We start from the raw sequence: 26,819 nt of genomic DNA, 5'->3' as shown, positions 1-26,819 counted from the left end.
GTATGCATGTTCAATACGTATTCCCTCTGTTATTCCACTTTATTACACACTAGCTGTCCCCCGTGGCTCCGCCCGCGATAGTAGTGATAAAGGACAAACTTTAAAAATCAATTTTTTAAAAAAATGTAATAATTTGTATTGATAAGAATTTATATTGATAGCTTTCATATCCGAGGGCCTCTTGATATAAAATATTTTTGGTTTTGCTAAGGGGTGAGAATGTAGCTGTGAACTTAAAAATGTAAAAAGTTGGCAGGGTATCTCTGGCCAAGCGAAAGGTAGGTACACTCCAACGTCAAACACTGGCACTGTATGTGATCGTGTTCAGCTCTGACAGGAAAGCGTCTCCCATGTAGGGAGAAGAGCACATGGCCGTGATATTTCTGCCACTGAGCAGCTACCCTCTAAAGAGAGATCTTTTAAAAACATAAAACGTTACTCTTTAACAATCTGTAGATGATAATGTCTGCCGAACAAACAGGCAGCGTTAGCTAAGCCGACGCAAGGTACACTGCAACACATGGCAAGAGGTAGAGCGACTCGAACAGAGGCTGGCACGTGAATGAGGATGGCCCCACCCAGCTCCATACTCCTGAGGACCTGCTTCCCCCTCCCCTTGGCCCTAAGTCTGTCTCTCGAATTTGCACAAATAAATCTGTGCCACAACTGAGCTATGATACTTAGCACAATGAGAGAAGTCGCAAAATCAACCGGAGTGTTCAAGCAAATTATAGAAGAAAACCTGATCTAAATCTGTTCTCTCATAAAAAACAGACAGACGTTGGATTTTTTATATGTATATAGAGATAACTTAATTTATGGACTTATTTGTTTTGATTTCTTTGTTATGTGTTGATTACTTGAGGTGTTACTGACATCTGGTGAAAATTTCATGTCAATAGCCCCATTAGAAATATATTTACTGAGAAAAACATTTTATATTCCAGTAAGGTTTGAAAGTGTGACATCACTGAAACAGTTGACACAGTGTTGACCAGGGCTTGAAATTGGTAGGGGGGGGTGGCCTTTAAATTTAACATAAACAGGGATTTCAGACTCTGGGTGGGAATTAAAGTATGTTGGGTGGGCGGTATCCAAAAACCCACAATTTAATAAACACAGCTTTTTCAGTGTCGCATCTTATTCTTTCTGATGTTTACAGTAGTTTTAGAATAACTGATAAAGTTGAGTAAATAAAGTTATCAGTCAGTAACTTGTATTTTATGATATTGTAACTTTAAATAATTCTTTACTTTTGCACATATTTTAATTTGTTTAATATTATAATTTTCCACTTACATTTTGGCCAAAAACACCGACTTTCCGTGGAAATATGGCATCAGTAGAGTAATTCATAAAAATCTAGAGAATATAAAATAGGTTGAGAAAAATAAGTACTGTATTTGTAGTTTTTTAATCCACATCATACTGTTTTTCCTGTTATTTTCTGCAGCTTTAATTATAGTTGAGCTTTCAACATAAGGCTCCAAATGTGAATGCTGTTATTTTAAGAAATTTGAAACATTTAGACGATCCTAAATTGTCCTTAGTGTGAGCTTGGTTGTGTGTGTTTGTGTGTGCCCTGTGGTGGGCTAGTGCCCTGCCCCGGGGTTTGTTCCTGCCTTGCGCCCTGTGTGGATGGATGGAATATAATTAATGCATTCTTAGCTTAAGTGGCACAGTATTGCAGACTGGTTAGCACTGCCTCTTTAATGATCCGCATACTAGGTTTAAATCAAGCACTTGATTGTCTAGATGAAGTTTGTGTGTTCTTGTGCCTCTGCTTTTATTTTGAATAATATTTTTTGAGAATTATGATAACTATTACTTTCCCAGTGAACATATTTGCTTTGCGATTACCATGAACTGTTGTCACAACCAAATGACAGCCTTCTACAGCCAGCTTTCATAATGCTCAAGTTAGCTTTGCTTGTAATATATTTTTGTGTTTTTCGATGATTTTACTTGTCTGATTTGGGTTAAAAGACAGTCAGCCCACTATAAACAATTTAAAGAACTGATAATTGTGTGTTTCCTTAATGAATTGGCAGCTGTCAGTTCATTAAATAAAAAAGAGTGAACCTGAATATAAATTCACTAAACAATCCCAAGTTAATTTCCTGAATTTCTGTATTACTGGCATGCAAAAAGAAACTTCAGCCTGTTTTTTGCCTTCAGTTTAGCAAATGTAAATAGTTGTTTATTTTATTAGGTGCAGTTTAATCAAACAACACCATAAGTCTTAACACACTTATACAACTCAACTGAGAAGTTGATTGCTATGTTCCACAGCTGCACATTCCAGTCAAGAGCAATGGTAACAGGAAGGTTCCATCCTATGCATTTGACCTTAACAGAACCTCAACATTGAAAAATATAAACCAATTCCTAAGTAACATATTTGGCATAATTACAAAATAGTGATTTAAAAATGATGTTGAGTATTCTTGCAAGAAATAAGAAAGAGTGCTTATCAAATCAGTATGCTGAGGGAAATTATCAAATTAGAAATTAGAATTTACATGAATTTCAAACTCTGTGTTTGATACGCTAAATCCTGCACCCAAATTTTAAGCATTATTGTAAATGAAACATAAGCAATTTGGAGGTTTAAGCTGAATTAGACCATACTTAACACAAATTTATGGAGAAAATACAAGCATAATACAGTAAATGTTGCCAAAGAAAAATGTGAAATTTGTGAAAATGTAGATTTTGTTATTTCTTTGAGAATCTAGTGAGTGTTTTTTTTTTTTTTTTTAAACAAAAAAATCATGATCTTATGTGTCATATACTGAAATGCTTAACTACCTGTATGCTATGTGACCTTTCCTTAATCTAATTTCATTCTTAAAGTTCAGCAGGTAAATCTGTTGGCATACGAAAAACTAGACCTCGTAAAGAAATGCAAATCTAAACTGAGTCCTGCTCGGGGCCATGTTCAACATAAATACTGAGAAGCTTCCCATCAAAGAACTTGAAGGAGTAAATATTTCTGATGCTTTAAGGTGGTCCAAAAGGTTATTTAAGTGGTGCCAGACCTCCCAGGACCAGCTCCTTTTTGCTCAATATTGGGAAACTAACAGAAATTTGTTAGATATTCATCGCACAACCTGGCATTAGTTGATTCAGTAACCAGTTATTAGCAGTAGATTAGGCACAATGAACTATTGCAAACAGCTGAACATTTTATTTTAAACTCATGACTGTTTATTTGTAATTTACATCCTGTACATATTTGACTTTTATTGGTCAACACAGTTTGTTCTTACCTCAATCTTTTTTAACTGTACTTCATGAAATTCCTAGGTGCTTGATAAAAAAAATATCCAATTCAAAAAAAAAATTTAGAATAATACTACTTAATTTTAAAAAGATTTTGCTCTGCGTGTTGTCAGTCTTTTATTCCCTACTTTCTTTTTATGATTTGCATATCAATATTAAAACAGTGTCATTTGCCGAATAAAAATGAGCACATATTTTTGACTAGCATGCATTGTATAGAAGGTTTTTTTTTTATAAATTCTAATTTATTCTGCACTATGGTATAATTAAAAAAGTAAAACTAAGGGCAAAAGTTTATAATCATTTAGAAAAATAATTTTAGTTTTATAAAGACATTCGTTCAGTGTCATTTGCAGAAATTAAAGTGTTTACCAAAGGCATAAGGGTAAAAACTCCAATAAACACTTAATATAAAAATTTACCCTTGAAATAAAGCTCATATTATGGTTGAACTCCTTGCATGCCAACAACCCACCTGTGTAGTACAGCTTTGGCATAGAAAGATAAGCAGAGAGGAAGCTGGGAAGTTAATAAGGGATTTTATCTGTCCTAGCTCTTACAGAAGGAGAGAAAGAGAAATCTATTGAATGTTGCATTAATTAGCTCCAGATGGATCATCTCTGTGAATGAGTGCATCCAGTGTAATAAATTGGCAACTGCATTAGGTTTCCACATGGAAGCTAGGATGATTTTTGCAGCTGTAGAGCCCAGAAAAGTGCCTGTTTTCTTGGAAGTAAAAGAGCATCCCAAAAAATGGAGATGAAGAACAGAGACATCACATACATTGAATAAACCTGGTGTGAAGTAGAAGGCTGTCATATTTTTTCTTAGTATATCATTAATACTATCTTATATCTGTGCTTACTTTTACATTTACATTTATTTTCACACTTCCAGTGTCGAAATTCTGCCCATTTTTGTCTGAAATGATTTTACAGACTCCACAGTACCTGCTTATCTACTAGTTTAATGTCATCTGTAAACATAACTAGGTTGTTAGTTAATACAGTATTTATCTTAATCATATGTACAATTTAAAAGTGTAGTAGTACTAGCCATGACCTCTGAGGATTCCCAAACTAAATCTAAAAGCCAATGATGAATTTTATGTACAACCATTTTTACTTTTTTACTCTTCCAAGAAATTCAGATGTCTTAAATAGTAAGGCAGTGTTTTTTTTTTTTCTATTTGCAGAACCGTGAAAGGTTCCAGAGCTCTATGTTGGCTTTCTTGGCCACAGCCCATTTATTGCCTTTATATCAGGTCACAATGATGAAATGTATTGTCCATTTAAATTTGATGGAGTTAATTCATTGAAGTTTCTTTCATTGTGGATATCCTTTATGTTTAGTCTATCTCTGCTGAAGGCTGTGTCACATTAGATGATTTTTCCAGTGATGTTCAGTCATAGTTTTTATTTACATAAGCATAGCAATTCAGAGGCAGTCATTGGGCTGCTTCCGTGAAGCTAGTCTCGCATAAAGAGACATGCCCTATGACTTACTCCAGTGTATCTCTGACTCACTCTAATAAAATCAAACAAGTTTGATTTTGTCTTTAGTTGTAGGGATAAGCCTTGTGCGCACACAAGCTGACAAACAATAAATGCTCATCTGGAAGTACAATTCTTATAATGGAGCAGCAGGGAATAAGAAACAAGGGTGTTTTTCACCTCGTGAACAGAAGAGAAGCTTGTCCTTCTGCTGTCTTGTGTTTTATGTAAAATAACAGATTGGAAAAAGAAAAAAGAGGCCAAGATTGCGGCTGAACTCCACATTCCTGTTAATCTTTCATACAGTCCTAGCTACATTAGGCAACATGTTATTGGCATCACTAAAAGGAGCCAGCACAACTGTGCTTTTGAAGGGCAGCACTTGGTTAGTAAATGTGACATATCCAGCAACCTGACTGGCAGCTGTGGTCAGCAAGTCTAACAAACCACATTACTGAAATCCACATAATATGACATTGGCTTAAAAGTTGAGAAGATCTTCTGGACATTCTAGATGAGAGGTGTAAATTCAGTGCACTTTGAAAAGAAAGTTATAATCCTATCATCTTAAGTATATTCATAGTATAGAAGCTAGGATGTCTAGATTTGTCTAGATGTACTTTGGTTCATGATTAGAGCATCATTCTTGCTACAAAAAAGCAGCTACTTGCTAAACTGACATTTATTTAAAAAAAAAAGTAAGATAAGCCTTTAACAGCAAGTAGAATTAATGTACAGCAATGCATGGCATTTTATTTAATCTTAATGGATTCACTGCTAACTTATTTTATCGTTTATAAGCATGTGTTTAGTTTATTTTATATGCTTAAGATTACTTGAAGACTGAAAATATAGTTAACCTTGGGGGTTTTATTTAATACAGAATTGTGCATAAATAGTGTAGGCCAGTGACATTGCAGAGAGCAAGAGCCTAATGGCATATGGATCTCTTTTTGAAATGTCTCCCTGTGTAGTTTATAGTTCTCCATTTTCTTGTACAAAGTACAAGACGCAGGTAAAGTTAAACTTCCTAATTGTCACATAGTGAGCATGTGTGGCGCCTCTTTCTGCCCTGAGATGGTCTTAGTACCCATCCTGGTTCCTCACCTAGTGTGGCTTGAGTTAATAAAGAAAATGAGTTATAAAGACAAAGGGAAATTTAAAATACATGTACAGTAACCTCTGCCTCTTCATTTGTTCTTGTCTGCCTCTTCATTTGTTCTTGTCATTCACCATCTGAGAAAAGCATGAATTGTAACAGCTGGCTGAAAACAAGAAGTCATTGATCTGTAGGCTGTTAAATAGTGCAGAATAGAGGATGTAATGGCTTAAAGCCAGAATAAAAGCTAGTTTTATTTATGGCCTTAGATCAGAGATATCATAAGTGCAGATATTTGCCAGCTTGTTTTAACATTAAATGGTTTCTTACTACAATGCTGTACTTTATAGACCATATATTCTATAGTGGTGGCTTCTTGGTAGTCCTTTTTGAATTTGGTAAACAGATATTTCACCATAAGCAAATGAAATGGAACTTTCAACTATATTTTACTCAAGCAACTGGAAAACTTGTCTCATCTTTACCAACTTACATGACTTGTTGTAGCAGTGATAACTCAATTAGTCTCTTAAAACACAGAAAAACACCAGTTGTTTACAACTGATTTCTTTTAATAATTGTAATGAATGCATTGTGACGACCCGCATCGTCACATGCATATGTGCTGTTTTCTTAGCATAAGGCACTTTTTCTTCATAAGAAAATATAAATCTTAGTTAATGTAGTTTTTATTTGAAATGGGCTAAGCAGTTAAGGTGCCTTTGAATTATTACTGGAGTAAATTGATTATTGCAAGGGCTCTTCTGTCATTAAAATGCTTTGTTTTTCATGTCTTTTTAGCCTACAATCTTTAGACCAACATTTTAAATGTCCTCTTAAATAGATTCTTTTTAAATATAATTCACTCTTGCGATAATCCAGAGATTTGAATTAAAAATATTTGGAGACCCTTGGTCTCTCCATCACAGCAGCATATAGTAATTCACTTTTACACCTTCAAGATAAGTATAATTTAAGTAAAGCAATTTCCACATTTTACGGCTTTCAAATGATTTGAACCACGGACCTTTGATTTTACATTATTTAAATTTGAGTCATACTTATGGTGGAAAGTTTTCATGTGGATGTGGATGAGGGCATGAAAAGGTTACCATGTTACAGATGAACCTGCAATTTTAAGATAATTTTCTCTTTTCAATAATACCTGTGTAAAAGAATACTCTAAATCTTTCTGGGGATTCCACAATCAGTTAGAACAAAATCAAAAGACAAATTCAGAAACAGTAACAGTCCTGGAGATCTAGGCCAAATACAGTATAAGTCTGTGTTGGGCCATCTAATATGGTAAATCGTCCTCTGATTCCAAAGGGAATGCATCTCAGGTGTCTTTCCCATGGACATAAGACAGCTTGGAAGTAGAGCAGTGGCACCAAGTGCCATAGCAGGATACCAAGAAGAAATGAGAAGAAAAACAGAATAGAGAATGGCTTGTGATGGTTCAAAACTGTGTTGTCAGAATTATGTCCTAAAAAAACAAGATCCTACACTCAGATAAACCCAGATTATACACAATAAAAAACCCAGATAACATAAAATACAATAAAGCAGTTTTAAACTAAATTATTTATGCCTGTTCATTGACAGGTACTGCATAGTGTTACAAATAATGTTACCTTCATAGATTGTTACCATTTCATTAGAAATCTTTGTATTCTTGAGTCTATTTCAGAATATTTTTGGTATATTGCTCGATCTTGAAGATCTCTTATTAATTTGCTTTTGGTTCCTGTGTTGTACAAATGTTGTTATGTTTTGTTACTCCTTGCTTGGCGAGGAGTCTTTCTTTAGTAGTTTCCGCTTTTAAATTGTTTTATTTGTTTTGACGCAGTTCATTTAAGAAAAATATTCTCTCCACACAAGCCGAAGAGTGGGGTAAAACTGTCAAGTTTGTCATGAAATCTAATAGTAATTGATATTTTGGTTCATAAAGACATACCTTGTCTATCTCTTTTCTTCAGTGACTCTTCATTCATCATTGTTAATAAGGGAAGCAAACTGGAATACTGTAAATGTATAGGACTGCTAAATAAGAATTAGAGAGCATGCACTGCAGTCAAAGACAATATACAGTAACTGTGCCACCAAGTGACATATAAGGTGTGCCTAACTAATCTAAAGTTCATTTCTACATTAGTTATACTATAGATGCAACCAGTCGCCAGTCTCTTTGGCTATAATTTTTGTCTTTGCTGTCCAACTTTACCATTACTATGTTCTAAACTTGCTCTTTAATTTATGTTAAATTGAAGAATCTAAGAATTCTTTTACCTCTTATTTGTAAGATCTTAGGGGCCTATTTATTTATTGAAATAAAAAATATCCAAAAGAGATAAATATGGTCTAGCTTTTCACCTTGAACTCTTAGACCTTTTACATTTTTGACCTCTCCCTCCTTTGTTTTTTTTTTTTTGGAAAGCAGGGAGTGATTAATAAGTGAGAGCACTGCCACCAAAAATATGAGCAATGGCACATGCATTCTGAAACATGTTAATGCTGAAGTATCCCATGATTCTCACTAATTAGCAAGAAATCTGTCTTTACTCTGAATAACGGTAACAAGAGAAGTTCTAGGTGTGTAATCAGTTTTCAGTTGCAAGGGTAAAAGTGCCAAAAACATATTCAAGGATTAGCCGCAGTATTTAAATGTGTTTAATAATATCCGATGGTGCATGATTTAGTTTTTAGTTTTGTACTATATATTGTGAGCAAAACCATCTTTGCCAGTAACCATGACACTAATTTATCTAAAATTCTACATTTGTACTTGGTTATACTCAACTCTTTTTAAATTAAATCTCACTCATTTGTGTATAAAAAAACAATGTCTACTGCTTTTACTTGATTATTGTGCATTGCTTAATATAATTTCTAAACTCAAATAAGCTTGTTTTGTGTATATTGCCACTGCAATAAAATATTTTTATTATTATTATTACTTTTTATTTCAATTAATGTCAATTTTTCATTATGTCTTACAATACAATTATAATTATATATTTTTTCTACTCATCTTGATCAAATAGAGAGTATGACATAGTGCAACATGCACCTTTACTAAACATAGAGATGACAATAAGCCGTACAATAAATATCAATTAATACGCAACAATATCAAATTGAATGATTATTCTCTACCCTCTTTTTGAGAACCCGGGAGAGCAAAAAGCAGAAAAAAATAGGTGAAATGCTATATCCAGCAAAGACGGGCATATTTTTGTAGAATTGATCCTCTGGGGGTTTTTTCCCTTCCCTCACTTACAAAACTAGGAAATCCTTATGCCACAGTATAATGATGCTGAGTACTGGCTTCTTCTAGTTTAGCAAATTTAGACTGCAAACTAGCAATGTAACAGTCGAAACTCTACTACACTATATATTGAGCAAGAATGCTCTTTCTTTGATAACTAAGAAAGATTTTGATAAGCAAATGACGGTTAATTTGAGAGTCTAACTGCGGCCAACATTAAGCTAAAAGCAGACATCCTGCAAAGTTTGAGTCAAAGGTGTCCAGTAGAATCTCAATTGAAGACAAAACCAAGAGAGATTTATGCCTGGATGCATCTCTCACAGACATAATAATCCTGGTTTGATTTTTGGTACATTGAGCTTGAAAAGATTAGTACATTGTGTGATTTTTAAATTATATTAAATCATTGATGTGGAGGAGTGTGTTTTTAAAAAGAGACATTCCTTTCCTCATCTCCAAATGAGAAAATATTCTTCTAGTATTGTTTTATGTTGCCTAAGAGTGAGTTGTCATGCAAGAACTGATCTAATTTTGAGATTATTTATTTTTATTGGTTGGTTTTATTAATAGCAGTATCTTAACAGTAGACAGAAGAGGTATTTTTAGAAACCAAAGTTTTTTACATATAAAAATGCTTCTCTATAAAGGATTCCAGCTTGTTAAAACACAGTAATTCATAGACAATTGATGGTCCAAAAAAAAACTAATAAAATGTCATTTCGACACTTTGTTGAATTTCTGGGTTAAATTCTAACAAATATGAGAGAACAAGAAGCAAAATGCATTTGAGGCATTGTTTGTAGAAGGGTGGTTTGTTGTTTAGTTATGTAAAAAAAAATTGGCTGTGGAACATTTTTGTGCTCATTTTGGTGCGTGTAAAGCAGTGTTTGCATGTTAGACTTTGCCTGATTGTCTTTGCAACTAATACTTCATTGTTTTACATGGCAAACACACTTTATAGAAACATTAGGAATGAATACCGTTTATCAGAATGTCATGTGTGTGGCTAATTTTTAAACTGGAACTGTTTTAAGAATGCCACTTATAAAACGTTGTTTCTAGTTACTACCAAAAGTGTCACTTAGCCTAAGGATATATAAGATTAAAGATAATTTAAGTATTGTTTTATTGTATGATTTTTAAGTGAAATATTTATACAGCGGTTAAAAAAGAGACTGAGAATATCGACATGGCTGAAAATGTTGGAAACTTGACTTTATACTTAATACTTATTATGTTAAAGCAAAGATTGCAAAGTTTTGAAGATAGTTTCTTTATCTTGTTTTACTGTTAGGACCATCCTTCAATGTCTCAGTTTCTTCAGACAACCAATTTGTTTATCCTGGAGAGACAGTGAAGATTGAGTGTGTTGTCTTACTTCATGGAGCTGCCCCAGGAATGGGTATGTCCTGCTTTTTTTTTTTTTTTAAAACAGACGTGTTTATTTGAAAATGAAACAATAATCAACTGAGAATAATGGACTAAGCTTTTTTTTTTTTTTCTCTCTAACCACTGCATGGAAAAACCTCATAATACATACAGCAGTTGCACATACACGTGCAAGAATGTGTAGACGATTGGTCAGTATTCAGTAGATATTCCCCTTTCTTTATTATTGTAGCTGGTGTAGGCTTTGACATGGGGTTTTCCTCCATTTTTTCACTTTATAACATTTTAATACACATGAAGAGGATGCATTGTGTAGTGTTTGTTTCCTTAATACATTCTTGTATACAAACTACTGATTTTATTCTTTTTTTACAGTAATGTTACAAAGTCAAAGAGTCTGTATTTTGAAAGGTATACTTATGTACTACATATACAAGTATGTGTGAGTTTGTTTTGTGTAGCCTCTAATGTTACTTTAAAAAGTATGCATGAAAGTAAGAAGGGTACTCTATACTTTTTGAGGTATTGAGAATAATAAGATGGTACTGATGGAAACCTTTTCTGTCTGCATGATGATCACATAGTAAATATGGCAGCAGGCTTGAGTGTTGGGTAATATTTTTGCGAAGATCAGTAATTTTAATATATTCAGAGTGGGGATATTTCTGTCATACACATCTACAAAAGAAAGCTTAGATTTTAAACAATAGTTAGTTTCAGTCTGTGAAATTAATGGAATAGAAATGGATTCAGCATACATTTAACCTTGAGGAAACATCATTGAATAAATAACCCTGTTTCTTTTTCCTTTCCAAAAACAAAGAGGTTTGTTTCATCCTCAGTGAAAATAGCATATGTGGCACCTAAAATGAACGACTTAACTTGAATAGAGTCCACATTCATTCATTGCACACTTAAAAGCACACTCACAACTCATGTTTTAATGATGAATCCTGTACTTCAGAATTGCCAGCTGAGTTTTGCCAAAGATGATAACAAGTAAGTAAAGGAGACCGATGTCTAAATTTTAGGATTTATCACTGCATATTTATTCTATAGTCTTTCACATGAACTCCATTTTATGATATGTGATTTGCTTACAGCATTTGAGCATTGTTGTTACTGTGAAGTACTCCATTTTAGTCACCATATTGCTTAAGAAAGCAGTGAACAACTTTAAAACTAACATGCAAGACAACATAATTATTGATTAAATAGTTTTATATTTTAAGTGTAAACTAAATACATATTTGTACTATACTGTAGTTGTATTTCTATGGATAGGCCTGTTAAACAGTTATACCAGTTAGACGTTTCAGTCAATCAAGCAATCTTTACTTTATATATTCACCAAAAATGAAAATGCTAAATTATTGTGTACTTTTAAACTATGCTTAATTGTAGTGTTTTTATTGAAATATACCTAATCAGAAAAATGTTCAAGTTAAATAAACACATAAAATGGATGGAAGCAATGAGCCCATGTATATGGAGACTTCAGGCCGTGTGCTTAAAAATAAATCAGTAGATATTTTCTGTTTCCTCAAGTATTACTTAAAGTCTGAAGTTTTAAATTGCAGAGAACTTTGACCAGCAGGAATGTGGTTTATAAAAAATATTATTATTACATTTCAACTTTAAAATAACAATTTACTGGTAAAATTAAAATTTTGAAAATAATAATGTTATTTGGATGATGTCACTGTTTCTTTGATGTGAAAAGTTACATTTTTCTTAGAAGCAGGTGTTCCTCTAGGAAGGAGCGCATTAAAATATAGATGTAAAAAATCAGTTTTAGATAAGGTCTGTTTACAGTTTCCTTTAATTTAAAGGAATATTGTACCTGAAAATTATTTTTTTTTTTATGTATTGCTTGTTCCATGTAGTATATAGTGGTGGCCAAGAAGAATTTGTAGTCTTCTGTTTTCATAGAGAAATTGCATATTGAGGATTCAAAGTCAACAAAAGCCTGCAGTGACCAGTTCTGGTCAAAAGGAAAATGTTGTGAAAAACATCCATGAAAAAAAATAAAAAAATTCTCATGTAACTCGTGATGCATATCCTCATGTCCGTTATCCATTTGTATAGTAAAAATTGCGAAGTGTATGCATTTTTTGCTAAAATATTATTAACAATCACTCACTGAAAACTCTGTTGAATGTCAAAAGGAAAGACGCAGTTCCCACAATACTCAGCACTTGAATTGAACCACTTTTTGACCAGTGAGTAATGAAGAGAGGCAGATCTCCAGTTCAAACACTCTGGAACTCTTAATTGTTTATTGTCTGCCCCCTTAATGTTTGCACATTTGTTGTTTTTCTATTTTTTTTATTAGTTTGTATTGCTGTCACTGTCTTCTTGGTTTTCTTTTAACATAAATTACTTTTTCATTTTCCACATGCTGAGATACAATAATAATAAAGTTGAGCTGAATTGATGTAACAGGTACAAGCACTTGAAATTAAAGTTCTGTAACTGATTCTCCTTGGAAAGCTGAGGTGTGTATTTAGGTGTATCACAGAATAGAGACAATATTCATCACCATAGCACTTGCTCAAATATAGTAAAAATGGAAAAAGAAAAGAAACACCATTTTCCTAACAAGTTCAGCCCCCTAAAAAAGTGCATTAAGGGATTCCCACACTTGTAAATAAACCTAATAATAAATGACTAATAAAAGAACACTTACAGTAAGTGTGCACAAATTTTATGAAGATTTGAGGAAGCATTTGTATATAGAGAAAAGGGAAATTGGGAGGATTGAACCAAGAGAACAGGAGTTTTCATTTCTACCACAGTGCAGAATCTTGAAATGTGTGACCAAATGCAATTGGTGACACGTTAAGAAAAAAAGAAAAGGTGATGGTCAATGGCAAAAAAAAAAATGCACTCATCAAACAGAAATAAAATCGGAATGCTACCCTGAGTACAATTTTCCTCTGGCTGTATGTAATAAACAGTTTAAAGAAGGATTTTATATTCAGTAAATGATTTAAGGTCCAACCTGTTAAAATGTGACTTGGGTTCATGTATACATTGAATATGGGCTTAATATTTTTATTTTCTGTATGGATGTTTTAAAAATATTGAGGTGTCTGTACAGTTTCCATATTTTTATCTGCATCTTTAAAAGACAGTATTGTTAACGTTGAGCATTTCATGTTAGTTTCGTACCTTAGCCTGTTAGTGAATATGAGTGTTCTACCTAAAAAAACTGGCAAAAAAAAATGATTAAGAGTACATACTTAGTAAACAGGCAAATGTTGCACATGGTTTGGAACACTTGATTTCGAATATATTGTGATGATGGTGCAATAGACCTAATGGGAATACTGAAACTGTAGTATAATTCTGAAACTGTAGTATAACTCCATACTTCAAACACCTGCTGTATGGTTTATTAGTGATTGTAGTGATACACATTAAGGTCAGTGGCACTGAGCAGTTTTTAAAAGAATAAAATGAGTGCTCAGGGGGAGGGGGTTAGGGACGAGTGGTAGCAGGGCAGAAAGGGTGTTAGTGAGTAATTAGCAAGCAAAGCATTCACATTTGAATGTGTGTTGTGACCACTTGCCTCATTAACATTCTGGACTATGTGATCGCAGAACCTGCGCTCAACAGAAAGATAAATGATGCCTAAGCAAGACAGGGGGAGATTAGACTGACAAGGAAAGCAAAGGTAGAACTGTGAGAGTGTGAGCCAGCACACAGGGAAGGAAGCAGAAAGGTCAGTGGCCCTAAGTGACAGTGTTTTAAGGGAAGGTTGTTCACGCTGAACGCCATAGAGGAGTGGGGAGCAACTGAGTACTCTGAGGACCTGCAGACACCATCGTAGGCAGCAGGAATGATGGAGTTGAGCTCAGGGCATATCAGCAGATGCCATAGGAGCTATTCAGGATGGGAGCCAGAAAGTGGGACTGTAGCTGTCGATGGCTTCACCCTGCTGCAAGACTCAAAGGGTGAGCTGAGGGAAATGAAAGGCAAAATACACTCTGTGTTCATGGATGTCGATGGAACCTAATGTCTGCCAGGTTTTATTGTTGGATATTAAGAACTATATTTGTTGCTGGTTTAATCTCCATGAAAGAGCACTTATATTTATTATGGATTACTTATTTCTAATGGATGGAGCATGGCACTTTTTGAACGCCGTTGTTGGAATAAAAGTACAGTTGCATTTTGCACACTATTGCTGTTAAGTATCCTCATTGCACTGATTTGTCTTAGTTATGACTATCAACAGTAATGGATTCAAGGATGGTTAAGGCAGCTTCAGCCAACCCAGACTGTCACAGTGATTCTGAATTAGCTCAGTGTAACATTAGTGAGTGCACACGTGTTGTCTATTGTCTTGTCCAAGGGAGGTTCTTGAAATGTGTTCTTTTCTTTTTATGCAAGCATCGATTTTGCAACCCAGAATGCTGTGTAAAGAACATTCTGAGGGTGCCCATTCTTCATGGTACTGTAATGGTACTGTTGACTGATGTTAAATGAATAAAAGTAGAATGATTTTTTCTTGTATAATTCTTTATTAGGTTCTTAAATTTAAATACTTGAACCAAAGAATAACATTGTGTCATAAAGCACAACTTGTCCACAGTATAGTACACCTATTTTTTATTTTTGCATAATCTTATTTTAACTACTGATATAATGTGCAAAATAATGAATTGTTTGGACACATGTAGTCATGTATTATTTACATGAGAAGCTTTCCATTCAGTTGTACCCCAAAGACTTTTGGTGTGGCTGATCAATGAAATTCTTATATGGTTGATCATGTTTAGCATTTCCTTTTTAATACAATAGGGTATTATAGATATATAGATAGATAGATAGATATTTTATTAATCCCTAGGGAAATTGAGAAGCTCAGTCATCCGGGATAATCCAGCAGCAGTATACTGATACAAAGAAACAATATTAAATTAAAGAGTAATAGAAATGCAGGTAAAAACAGACAATAACTTTGAATAATGTTAATATTTATATTTAAAATATATTTATAAATTTTTGCACAGCCAGTTTTTCACATTTGATTTAATTTCTTACAACTAAATACTGCTTCACTAAAAATCTCTAGTTTGCCTGTCTCTCAAGTAGTTCCACTGAAGGTACCATATCATTTACTTTTTTTCTGGCCCTGTGCCATCTGGACAAAAGGGACTCTTACGCTAGAATGTTTCTTCTTTGACACCAGTTCTGCTCTCAATGCCACCATCTCTCAGAAGCTCATAGGGAAGTTGGGTCTGATAGGCTACAGCACTTCCCCATGCAACTGCATCCTTGACTTCCTGACAAAGAGACCACATATAGTCCATGTCGGCAACAACATCTCCAATATCTTCATACTAAGCACTGTTGCCCCCCAGGTTGTGTCCATTCTGGTGAGTCACAATTGTACAGCTATGTAGAGCTGTAACACCATTGTTAAGTTTGCATATGACACAAAGGTGGTGGGTCTCATGAATTCTACAGTATATGATGACTAGTGCAATTGCCACAATCAGTCTCTTAATGTGGATAAGACATCAAGGGCTCTGTGGTCAAATTGGTGTGTACCTGGCAACTGTCCTTATTTGGTCAATTATCACCATCTTCATAAACTGAAAGCAGCTGTGTCTCCACTTCTAGCCTACCTCCCCCTATTCTCACCACATTCTACAGGGGCTTTATCAAGAGTTCTGACCAGTTATCTGGTTTGGGAACTTCAGTGTCTCTGACCATAAGGTCCTACAACAGAGAGTGCACACAAAAGAAAAAATCATTGGGACCTCGCTGCACTCCATTAAAGGAATCTTTATAAAGCGTTGAATCTGCAAAGCCTATAGTATTGTGAAGTATTGCTAACACCCCTCCCACATTATTTTTGTCCATTGGTAGACGGCGATGTAGTAATTGAACAAATTCTCCCAGGTTCTGCAACAGCTTCTTCAACTTGGCTGTCCAGACTCTAAACCCTCTCCTACCCTCAGATCTATTCCTAGCAGCTTACTCATATGCAGTTAATTCGTTACGCTTGTTACTACTGTTGTTTTTGATTAGTGGTTGTTGTTATTATTTATTTATTTATTTCTTAATCTATTAACTTGCCTATTATGTGTTATTTATTTTATGTTTATGTGTTACATATTTATCTGTCTATTTATATTATAGTATTAATCTCTTGCACATGTCCTGTGTTTATGTATATGTTCCACCGTGGTTCTAAGGGATTTTTTTTGTGCCACTGTATGCTGGAATACTGTGTTTGGATAGTACAACAATAAAGCCACTTGACTTGACACACACAAAAATTACAAAAAAGAACAGCTCCTGACTTGGCTGAAGTTCATTTTTCAATACCATCATCCCTCAGAAGCTCTTAGGGAAGTTGGGTCTGCTAGGCCACAACACTTCCCCTATACCTTATAAAGATGTACAATATTTACATTTATAAAAGAGGAAAAAAAAGTATTCTCATTATTTTACTTAACTTTCATTATTGCCATGTACTCTATATGCAAATGTATACAGTGTTAATAAATGTGCTTGTTTTGAAGAAGTGCTGGAAAGTTTCAAAAATATGTGTGTGTTCAGTGCCAGTAAATGAATGTGCATGACAGCAGATTTTCCAACAGTATTTATCACAGAGTTCTCTGCAGCCAAAGTAGATGACCTCATTATTGAAAAGCAGACTCTTGTGCAAGTAATCTACTATATACCATATTTTCCCAAATGCAAGATGCCATTATTTATAAAATGTACACTAAGAGTAGCTTTAGGTGGAAACAACAGCTGGAAATATTATTATTTAAGCATTTAATTTCTCTGTATAATTTTGTAAATCTGAAAAATAAATGTACTAATAACTATAACGTTAGTGATAAACTTACAAGATATATACAGTACTATATATAGGATACACTGTAATCACGTATAATAAAACAATTTGTCATGCAGCATATTTTATTTAAATGTTCTTGCAAATGGCAAGATTTGAAGCTTTGCCCTCTTTAAAAAAAAAAAAAAAAAACTCTGACACTTTCCTAACACTAATCAAGCTTTTTGCCTATACTTCTAAATAGATAAAACTTTCAGTGGTTAAAGCTACATGTACTTTGTGATGCAATTTGACCCTGACAAGTAATGTTATATTCAGTCTTTTCATATTTAATACATTTTCCTCTTGAGTTACGTTATGTACTGTATTATACAGTACTTCTTACTTACTGCATTGACTATGTACACAACATATGAACAATACAACATAAAGAGCACAAAATCCATCAAAGACTAAAAGAATAAATTTCTGTCTTTTTGGAGATTGGGTTTTTTAAGGTAATGAGAATCTCTTGTTACTGCATATAATGTGACTGTGACAGTAACAACAGACATTGTATTAATTCAGGCTTATTAAATACCTCTTTATGGAGTTTAAATGTTCCTCCCATTGCATGGGTTTTATTCTGTTTTTCCTCCCATAGATGTGTGTATAAGGCTATTTAAAGATTCTAATTTGGTCCATTGTATGTGTATGTGTGAGCAAATGTATTAATGTGCTCTGTGATAGATGTCCATGCTGTACACAGTTTGTATCCCAATTCACAGGGGTCAGCTCCCTTGTGATTATAAATTAGATTAGATGAGTTTAAAAAAATTGAATTAATTTTTTTATTCAGTTTTTGGGTTACACACACCTATAGGAAGAGGCATTCATTTAATTGTAGCTTACAGAAGGATTATTAATACTAAATTCCTCCTAGCCTTTTTCAGAAAAATAGGTTATAAGACATTCACTTTTCCTAAGCCAGTTATGTTTTTTTTTTTTTTCCTGTACTCTGTTGAAGCGATGGCTATTATTAATCCAGCTGATTTCCAGTTGCTATGAAGGAACCCTGACTGTTTTATTATTAAAAAGTGTTATTCTTTTAGAACTGAAAAATGGTATCATGGTACATTTTGAATCAGAAAGATCACCCAATTAAGTCTTTGTTGCCTCAGTACCCAAACCTAGAGTAAATGGGAGTCTTTATCATCAGTAGTACCAAACTTGGAACCTAACCTTTATTGTACTTTGCCAGAATGGTGGCCAATAGTATCAATATGTTCAGTACGAATTTCCATATATAAGATATATATATATATATATATATATATATATATATATATATATATATATATATATATATATATATTAGTTGCCACTAAATCAGACTGACTTTGACTAGAATCTGTATAAAGCTGTTTTTCTCTCTTTACTGAAAAATAAAAATTTAATATAAAATGCAGTGCTTTAAAAATCTTTCAAGATGAAGCAAAATATTTGAATACAATAATTACAGAAATGTTACCAAATAATCCCCTTTCAAAGTACTGTGTGTTGAGCAAGTAGTGCTAATATCAGTGTGTATCCTGTGCTTTTATCAGTGCTGCCTGTGTTTTTTCCTTGTCTTTGTTTTCTACAGGAAAATTGAAGTAGGAGTAGCTATTCTTTTTATGCACTGCATGATGATGTTTTTTTCTGTTACCAAGGGCAGTTTTTTATGTTTTTTTTTTAATCTTATGGTGGCATGTGTCAAAGCAGCACAGCATTAGTTTTACTTCTACAAGCAAAAGTGTCTCTTCTTCTTTCAGCGTCTCCCATTAGGGGTTGCCACAGCGGATCATCTTCTCCCATATCTTTCTGTCCTCTGCATCTTTTTCTGTTGCATCCATCACCTGCATGTCCTCTCTCACCACATCCATAAACCTTCTCTTAGGCCTTCCTCTTTTCCTCTTCCCTGGCAGCTCTATCCTTAGCATCCTTCTCCCAATATACTCAGCATCTCTCCTCTGTACATGTCCAAACCAAAACAATCTCACCTCTCTGACTTTGTCTCCTAACCGTCCAACTTGAGCTGACCCTCTGATGTACTCATTTCTAATCCTATCCGTCCTTGTTGCACCTAATGCAAATCTTAGCATCTTTAACTTTGCCACCTCCAGCTCTGTCTTTTTCCTTCTGGTCAGTGCCACCATCTCCAGCCCATATAACATAGCTGGTCTCACTACCATCCTGTAGACCTTCCCTTTCACTCTTGCTGAAACCCTTCTGTCACAAATTACTCCTGACACTCTTTTCCACACATTCCACCCTGCCAGCATTCTCTTTTTCACCTCTCTTCCACAATCCCCATTACTCTGTACTGTTGATCCCAAGTATTTAAACTCCTCCACCTTCGCCAACTCTACTCCCTGCATCCTCACCATTCCACTGACCTTCCTCTCATTTACACACATGTATTCTGTCTTGTTCCTACTGATCTTCATTCCTCTCCTCTCCAGAGCATATCTCCACCTCTCCAGGGTCTCCTCAACCTGCTTTCTACTATACCTACAGATCACAATGCCATCAACAAACATCATAGTCCACGGGGACTCCTGTCTAATCTCGTCTGTCAACCTGTTCATCACCATTGCAAATAAGAAAGGGCTCAGAGCCGATCCCTGATGTAATCCCACCTCCAACTTGAATGCATCACTCCAACTGCAGACCTCACCACTGTCACACTTCCCTCGTACATATCCTGTACAACTCTTACGTACTTCTCTGCCACTCCTGACTTCCTCATACAGTACCACAGCTCCTCTCGAGGCACCCTGTCATATGCTTTCTCCAGGTCCACAAAGACGCAATGCAACTCCTTCTGGCCTTCTCTAAACTTCTCCATCAATATCCTCAGAGCAAAAATTGCATCTGTGGTGCTCTTTCTTTTCTTTTTCATGAAACCATACTGCTACTACTAATCATCACCTCACTTCTTAACCTAGCTTCCACTACTCTTTCCCATAACTTCATGCTGTGGCTCATCATTTTTATTCCTCTGTAGTTACTGCAGTCCTGCCATCCCCCCTATTCTTAAAAATCGGCACCAGTACACTTCTTCTTCACTCCTTAGCCATCCTCTCACTTTCCAAGATTCCATTAAACAATCTGGTTAAAAACTCCACTGCCATCTCTCCTAAACACCTCCATGCTTCCATAGGTATGTCATCTGGACCAATGGCCTTTCCATTTTTCATCCTCTTCATAGCTGTCCTTACTTCTTCCTTGCTAAGCCATGCACTTCCTGATTCACTATCTCCACATCATCCAACCTCTTCTCTCTCTCGTACCTTCATTCATCAGCCTCTCTTTCCATCTGCACAACACACTCTCCTCACTTGCGAGTACATTTCCATCGTTATCCTTTATCACCCTAACCTGCTGCACATCTTTCCCAGCTCAGTCCCTCTATCTAGCCAATCGGTAAAGGTGCTTTTCTCCCTCCTTAGTGTCCAACCTCTCATACAACTCATCATACGCCTTTTCTTTAACCTTCGCCACCTCTCTCTTCACCTTGAGCCTTATCTCCTTGTACTCGTCTACTTTCTGCATCTTTCAGACTATCCCATGTACAATTAGTCTTCAATCTGTTACTTTGTTTATTTTAGTTGGGGCTGTTGGGTCAGACATCAGATCAAATTGGGGTTGTCTGTAGAGAAATGAGGAGGTAACTTTCTGCCTTTTTTATTTACATTTCATGGTGAACCTGAGCCTACACCTGTAAAAGTAAAAAATAAATTATTAATAATAATAAGTAAAGGATGTATGGAGGAGCCCTTGACAACAGGGAAGTATTTAATAACACCCACAATTACTAATGTCTTAAACATCATTCAGCCAATGTGTGTTTTGCACCAGCATAACAATGTTTGTCTTTAACTTTTCCATGCCGTGTTACTAGCATATGAATCCAAAACTGTAGCTAAAAGCACATCAGTAGGATGAACACTATTTGCCATAAGCCAGACAGCAAAATAGAATCACTGCGCCTGCCATTTAACAATTGCAATTTAATTATGAATTCTTTTAATTTTTGCAATGGCTTAATAAGGCTTGTTTCATTCATGTGGCTAGCACAATTATCATACATTGCTCCAGGGCATTAACTCAGTTCCAGTCCCGAGAAAGAAAAGTAATCCTGTTAGTTGGTCCGAACTATGGATTTTTCTTCTGTTCAAGTGCTTTTCATTTAAGCTCTGTTATACTGGTGTCAAACTAATATTCTTCAAATAGTGCTTAAATGAACCTCTAAGGTGAAAACAATTTATTTTTTAACAAGGAAATAAAGAAATAAACATTTACAGCTAAAATAAAGGAAAGCAAGCAATACAATTATTAGTATTTTATTTGTCAAAATAAGCCTGTATTCTTACATGTTCCGCTCATGCATTATCAAAACATTTTTCACTAAAAAATAAGCTTGCAAATGATTAGATGGGTGGTTGGACGCTACAGTGCTTGTTGGTGAAAATAACATTTTTTCAGAATCCAGTGAAATGCTTTTAGATCTCAATTTCAGCCTCTTCTAAATCATTTCTAGTGTATGCCTACTTAATTTGATTTCTTTATAGAAGAGTCCGTTTGAAATGAATGATGTGTTCTCTTTATTTTGATTGTATTCTGTAGTGACAACAAATTGCAAACATCTATAATATTATTTTTCATAAAAGTGTTAAATCTTTTTAAAGTGGTCAGTTTTATTGAAATATTTAGAAGTAAGTAGTATATGCAAAAACTTCATCTTACACCTGCAGCATAGAAGTGTTGCGTGTTTGCTGTCAGGGCATCAGGAGGACGTTTACTTTTTTGTAGTCGGCAATACTGCGCCTCTTACTGTCACAGCACATTAACAGAACTCATGACTTAGTTACAAATAAGGTTTCAACAACAGTGCATCCATCTATCCTTTATCAAAGCTCAGGATTACAAGAGCACAATTTACTCATACAGGGCTAGAGTAGTTTCACCAGTTAACAAAGACATGTTAGGTTATGTGAGAGCATGAAAGCAAACCCCATGCACACATGGTGAGAACATGCAAGCTTCACACAAACACTGCCTCAAAATCAGGACTCATTAATGCCATTGTCTTTATTTTTAGTTGTTGTAATAACTGAAATATAATTTATCCACTTTAAGGCTTAACAAATACTGATCATTGGCTTGAATACTTCATTCTACTAACAGGAAATTAATGTACTGTTTATCCTGTCAGTACTATTTCCCAACATAATATGGCAGTAATTGTATGTACAAGTATGAGAATGTTACTAAAACAGAATAGTCATGAAATGTAAAATTCTTTATTTAAACTTGTAATGTTGTGAGCTGCATTCTGCTTATGAAATATTAATATCCTTTCAAGCTATATTGCTTACAGCCTTACAGAGTTGCTTACAGCTTACTTTTATTCCTTATTTCTCCATTTCACAGATTTTTCATTGAAATGTACTTACTTATTAAACTTTAAAATTGATGCTAATTTGGAAAGCAAATCTAAGTAAAACATTTATTTTTTGTTTTTGTAGATAAGATCTCTTATGATGTGAAATGGATGCACAAAAATCTACAGCAATCAGAGGAGGGCCACATGGTGACATCCGTGGACCATTGGGGATTAGTACAATCTGGGCAAAGTAACAGCAGCAGTGATTATAGTCTGGAGAGAACAGATGCTCAAAAGTACCTTCTGAGAATCCACAACATTGAAAGTATGGGTCACGGCAACTATATCTGCATAGTAACACCTTGGATAAAGTCACCCGATGGATCCTGGCAAAAATCATCAGAAATTGTCTCTGGACCAGTTCTCATAACTGTCAAGCTTGACTGTAAGTTGTATAGGGAAAGAAATCAAAATGTCCTGAATTGATTTGGAATTACTTTGTAAAATTGGTCCTTGATATCATATGTCATGAAGTTATTAATATGCATGCACTTGTGCACCAAAGCAGTTTATTGATGGCACTTTATGCAAACCACAGTACTTGCATTAAACCCACAGAAAACACGAGTACAAAGTTCATACAGACAGTAATGCTATCTGTAACACCGCCTAATCTTAATTCATGTAAAGATTAATCTTAAAAATGATATTAGTGGCATACTTTATATGTTTCAAATCAGAAAACGATGAAGGAAAGGAAAATGTAAACTTGTGATGTGATTTTGAAAATGAAGAACTAAAGTTCCATCAGAGTGGACTGGAACACTGTATGTCATTTAAAATGAAACAACCAGTTAGGTGTTTCCAAATTATTAAGTTGAGTTAAACATCCAACTGCTTTAAGTGGCTCCTGTAAGCTGAAACCTGTAATTCAGCTTTTGTTACAAAACAGGATAGAATGGAGAAGGTTTTCATGAAAGGTGTGAGTAGAAACTAACTTTAAAGATTTTCAATTACTACAGGGTGAGCCAAAAAGAAGTACCACATTTCAAACGTTTATACTACAAAAATCCTACAAGGTAAAATAAATTTCATTACAACACAAGAAAGGGTATACAAAATAGATTTTTTTTCACAGTGTTTCAAAAGTGCTGTCTTCAAGTTGGTGGCCATTATTAGTGATACACTCTTCGAGATGATTTCTGAGCACTCACATGACTCTTTCTGCCATTTCAAGGGGAATAGCATCCATTTTGGGATGAATAGCATCCTTGAGGGCTTCAAGGTTTTGAGGTCGGTGTGTGTATACCTTCAACTTGAGATAGCCCCACAAGAAGAAATCGTGTAGGGCAAGATCAGGCGAACGTGAAGGCCACCCGACGTTGCTGCGCAGTGAGATCAGCTTCCCTGGAGACATCTCCCGCAACAATTGCGTGGATCTTTGCGCTGTATGAACTTTTGCTCCATCCTGGCATCCACCACATCCATTTCTTCCAGTTGGGGCAGCAAAAAGTTCTCTAGAATTTCAATGTAACATTCTGAAGTGACAGTGACTGTTGCCCCCCTCCTCAAAAAATGTAAGGGCCTACAATGCCAAATTCTGTAACGGTGCACCAAACTGTAACACGCTCACTGTTAAGGGATCTCTGATGAAGTTCACGAGGGTTAGTTTCAACCCAATAGGGAAAGTTTTGCTTATTTACACAACCATTCCAGTGGAAATATGCCTCATCGCTGCACATGTTGATGGCAACTCTCTACGGCTCTCCCAGTCTCTCTCAGTAAGTTCCTGCGCTACCATCATTTTGTATGGATGAAAATGAAGGTCCTCATGCAAAATCCTCCTCTAAAATATGTTAAAATACCTAAGTCAGAAGCATGTTTGTATGCTGAATGTCTATGAGACTGCAAAATTGATGCCCTTACAGCTTGGATGTTTTCAGGCATTTGTATAGTCCGAGGACAGCCTAGAGATTTTCTATTCAATGTAGTATCCATCTGTCTAAATTTAGCCACCCACTGAAGAATTGTTTCCCGATTTGGGGCGTCACCATTAGAAGGAATGCTAAAGTGAGTTCAGAAGGTGTGTTGCATAGTGATGATGGCTTTGTTGTTTTTGAATAACACTTCAACAAAAAAAGCACAGTGTGCCCTGGACCAAGGCATGTTGCTGACTGAAAACTACAATGGATCGATCGCCTTATCAAAGACCCCCACCCCAACCCACTCGGCTGCCTCTACCTCACGCAGTGACCTTAAGAAATGTGGTACTTCATTTTGGCTCACCCTGTATAATGAGAAGAGTCAGAACCTATTGCGTATAAGACAGGAGTAGATCTTAAATGGTATGCCAGTCCAAGTAAACACACACACCACTTATCCAATGTACAGTACATGTCATGGGGTTGTGAAAAGAAAATTAAGTTCTTGGAGAAAACACAGAAAATGTGCAAATTTTATGCCATTTCACAACCGAATCAGACCAATTCAGAAATGTGAAGAAAATTACTTAACACTAGAATTACCAGAGCCTACGAAAAAACTTGTAAATCCGTCCCACCTTAAATCGCTTCTTAAAATCGTTCACAGCTTTCCACCAGCGTCTTTTGTCATCTAAATGTGCTGATAAAAATCAGGCTGCAAGCAGCCGGCTATTCCATCCCCCCACCGACTTAGAACGTGCACAAACTTCTCCCAGCTCATGCCTTGATTAATTTTCTGGGAGTGAAGTGGAGTTTTAGAGTGGAAATAATAGATTGTTGTTTGGAATACACACATTTCATGTCTGTTCCGTTTCTACAGTAATCTGTGTAAACACATTGTTAAAACAGAAACGTTTTTTATATTCTACTAGTAGATGACAAAATGTAGGCATAAACTATATAATGTATGAAGCCTGAAGTATCAAAGAAATGCTTACTTATTTATTTGGCAGACAAGCACTTTTTGTGGCATTACACATGTATTTTTTGAGCATGTCCGTGCCAAAAAAATGACATTCGACGTTTTGAAGAAATCATTTTATGAAACAATTTACCTTTATTTATTTACATACTTCCTAAAGCCTAAAATCACAAGTAGTGTGCAGAGGGCATACTCAAAAATGTGTGTAATGCCACGAAAAGTGCCTGCTGACACTTTAGTATGCAAGCAATGGTATGTGCATTCTTGCTCCGATGTAGAAGGGAGCTGAGTTTACCTCTGTTACAGCACGTCTATCTGAAAACAGCAGTATCAGATGCGGGGGTGGGGTGTGTTTGGGCTCATGAACGCGGCTGAGATAATAAAACTGACTTAAAAAAAAAAAAAAAACAAAGCTAACCTTTACAAGTATCATAAATTACACCGGCTGTTACAGACTGAAATCAAATGTACTGTATATTTTTATTGTAAAATAGTAAGACTAAGAGCAGTTTACTTCTCAAAAGGAGTGGTGCAGGATCGAACTCGCAACCTTTTGATTCCCAATCGGCAGCTGAGTCTATTGCGCCACGGAGGCAGCCATAATAAACAAGTGTCAATGTCGCATGTTAAGGCGGCTTTTTGTTTCTGCAGTTATATTTTTGATTAAAAGCGCAATTGTTGTGTTGAATTTGTATCTTTTGTGAAAGTATTTTTTGATACTTCAGGCTTCATACATTATATAGTTTATGCCTACATTTTGTCATCTACTAGTAGAATATAAAAAACGTTTCTGTTTTAACAATGTGTTTACACAGATTACTGTAGAAACGGAACAGACATGAAATGCGTGTGTTCTAAACAACAATCTATTATTTTCACTCTAAATCTCCACTTCACTCCCAGAAAATCAATCAAGGCATGAGCTGGGAGAAGTGTGTGCACGTTCTAAGTCGGTGGAGGGATGGAATAGCCGGCTGCTTGCAGCCTGATTTTTATCAGCACATTTAGATGACAAAAGACGCTGGTGGAGAGCTGTGAACGATTTTAAGAAGCGATTTAAGGTGGGACGGATTTACGAGTTTTTTCGTAGGCTCTGGTAATTCTAGTGTTAATTAGCATAAATATGCCACTATGCTGTTTACTTCTTA

General features: G+C 35.3%; 1 protein-coding gene across 1 annotated transcript in view; it reads left to right on the top strand.

Annotated features, from left to right (window-relative positions):
* Positions 1-26,819, top strand: part of LOC120522948 (prostaglandin F2 receptor negative regulator-like) — a 125,516-nt gene that overhangs the window by 93,259 nt on the left and 5,438 nt on the right. Inside the window, exons 7-8 of the mRNA XM_039743749.1 lie at positions 10,440-10,547; positions 22,910-23,212. Coding sequence (XP_039599683.1) covers positions 10,440-10,547; positions 22,910-23,212 — 411 coding nt within the window. The remainder of the gene's footprint in view (positions 1-10,439; positions 10,548-22,909; positions 23,213-26,819) is intronic.

This window comes from Polypterus senegalus, chromosome 2 (assembly GCF_016835505.1).
Source record: "Polypterus senegalus isolate Bchr_013 chromosome 2, ASM1683550v1, whole genome shotgun sequence".
In the NCBI taxonomy this organism is placed as follows: Eukaryota; Metazoa; Chordata; class Cladistia; order Polypteriformes; family Polypteridae; genus Polypterus; species Polypterus senegalus.
The sequence above is the reverse complement of the archived record's forward strand: the minus strand, read 5'-3'. Positions and strand labels throughout refer to the sequence as shown.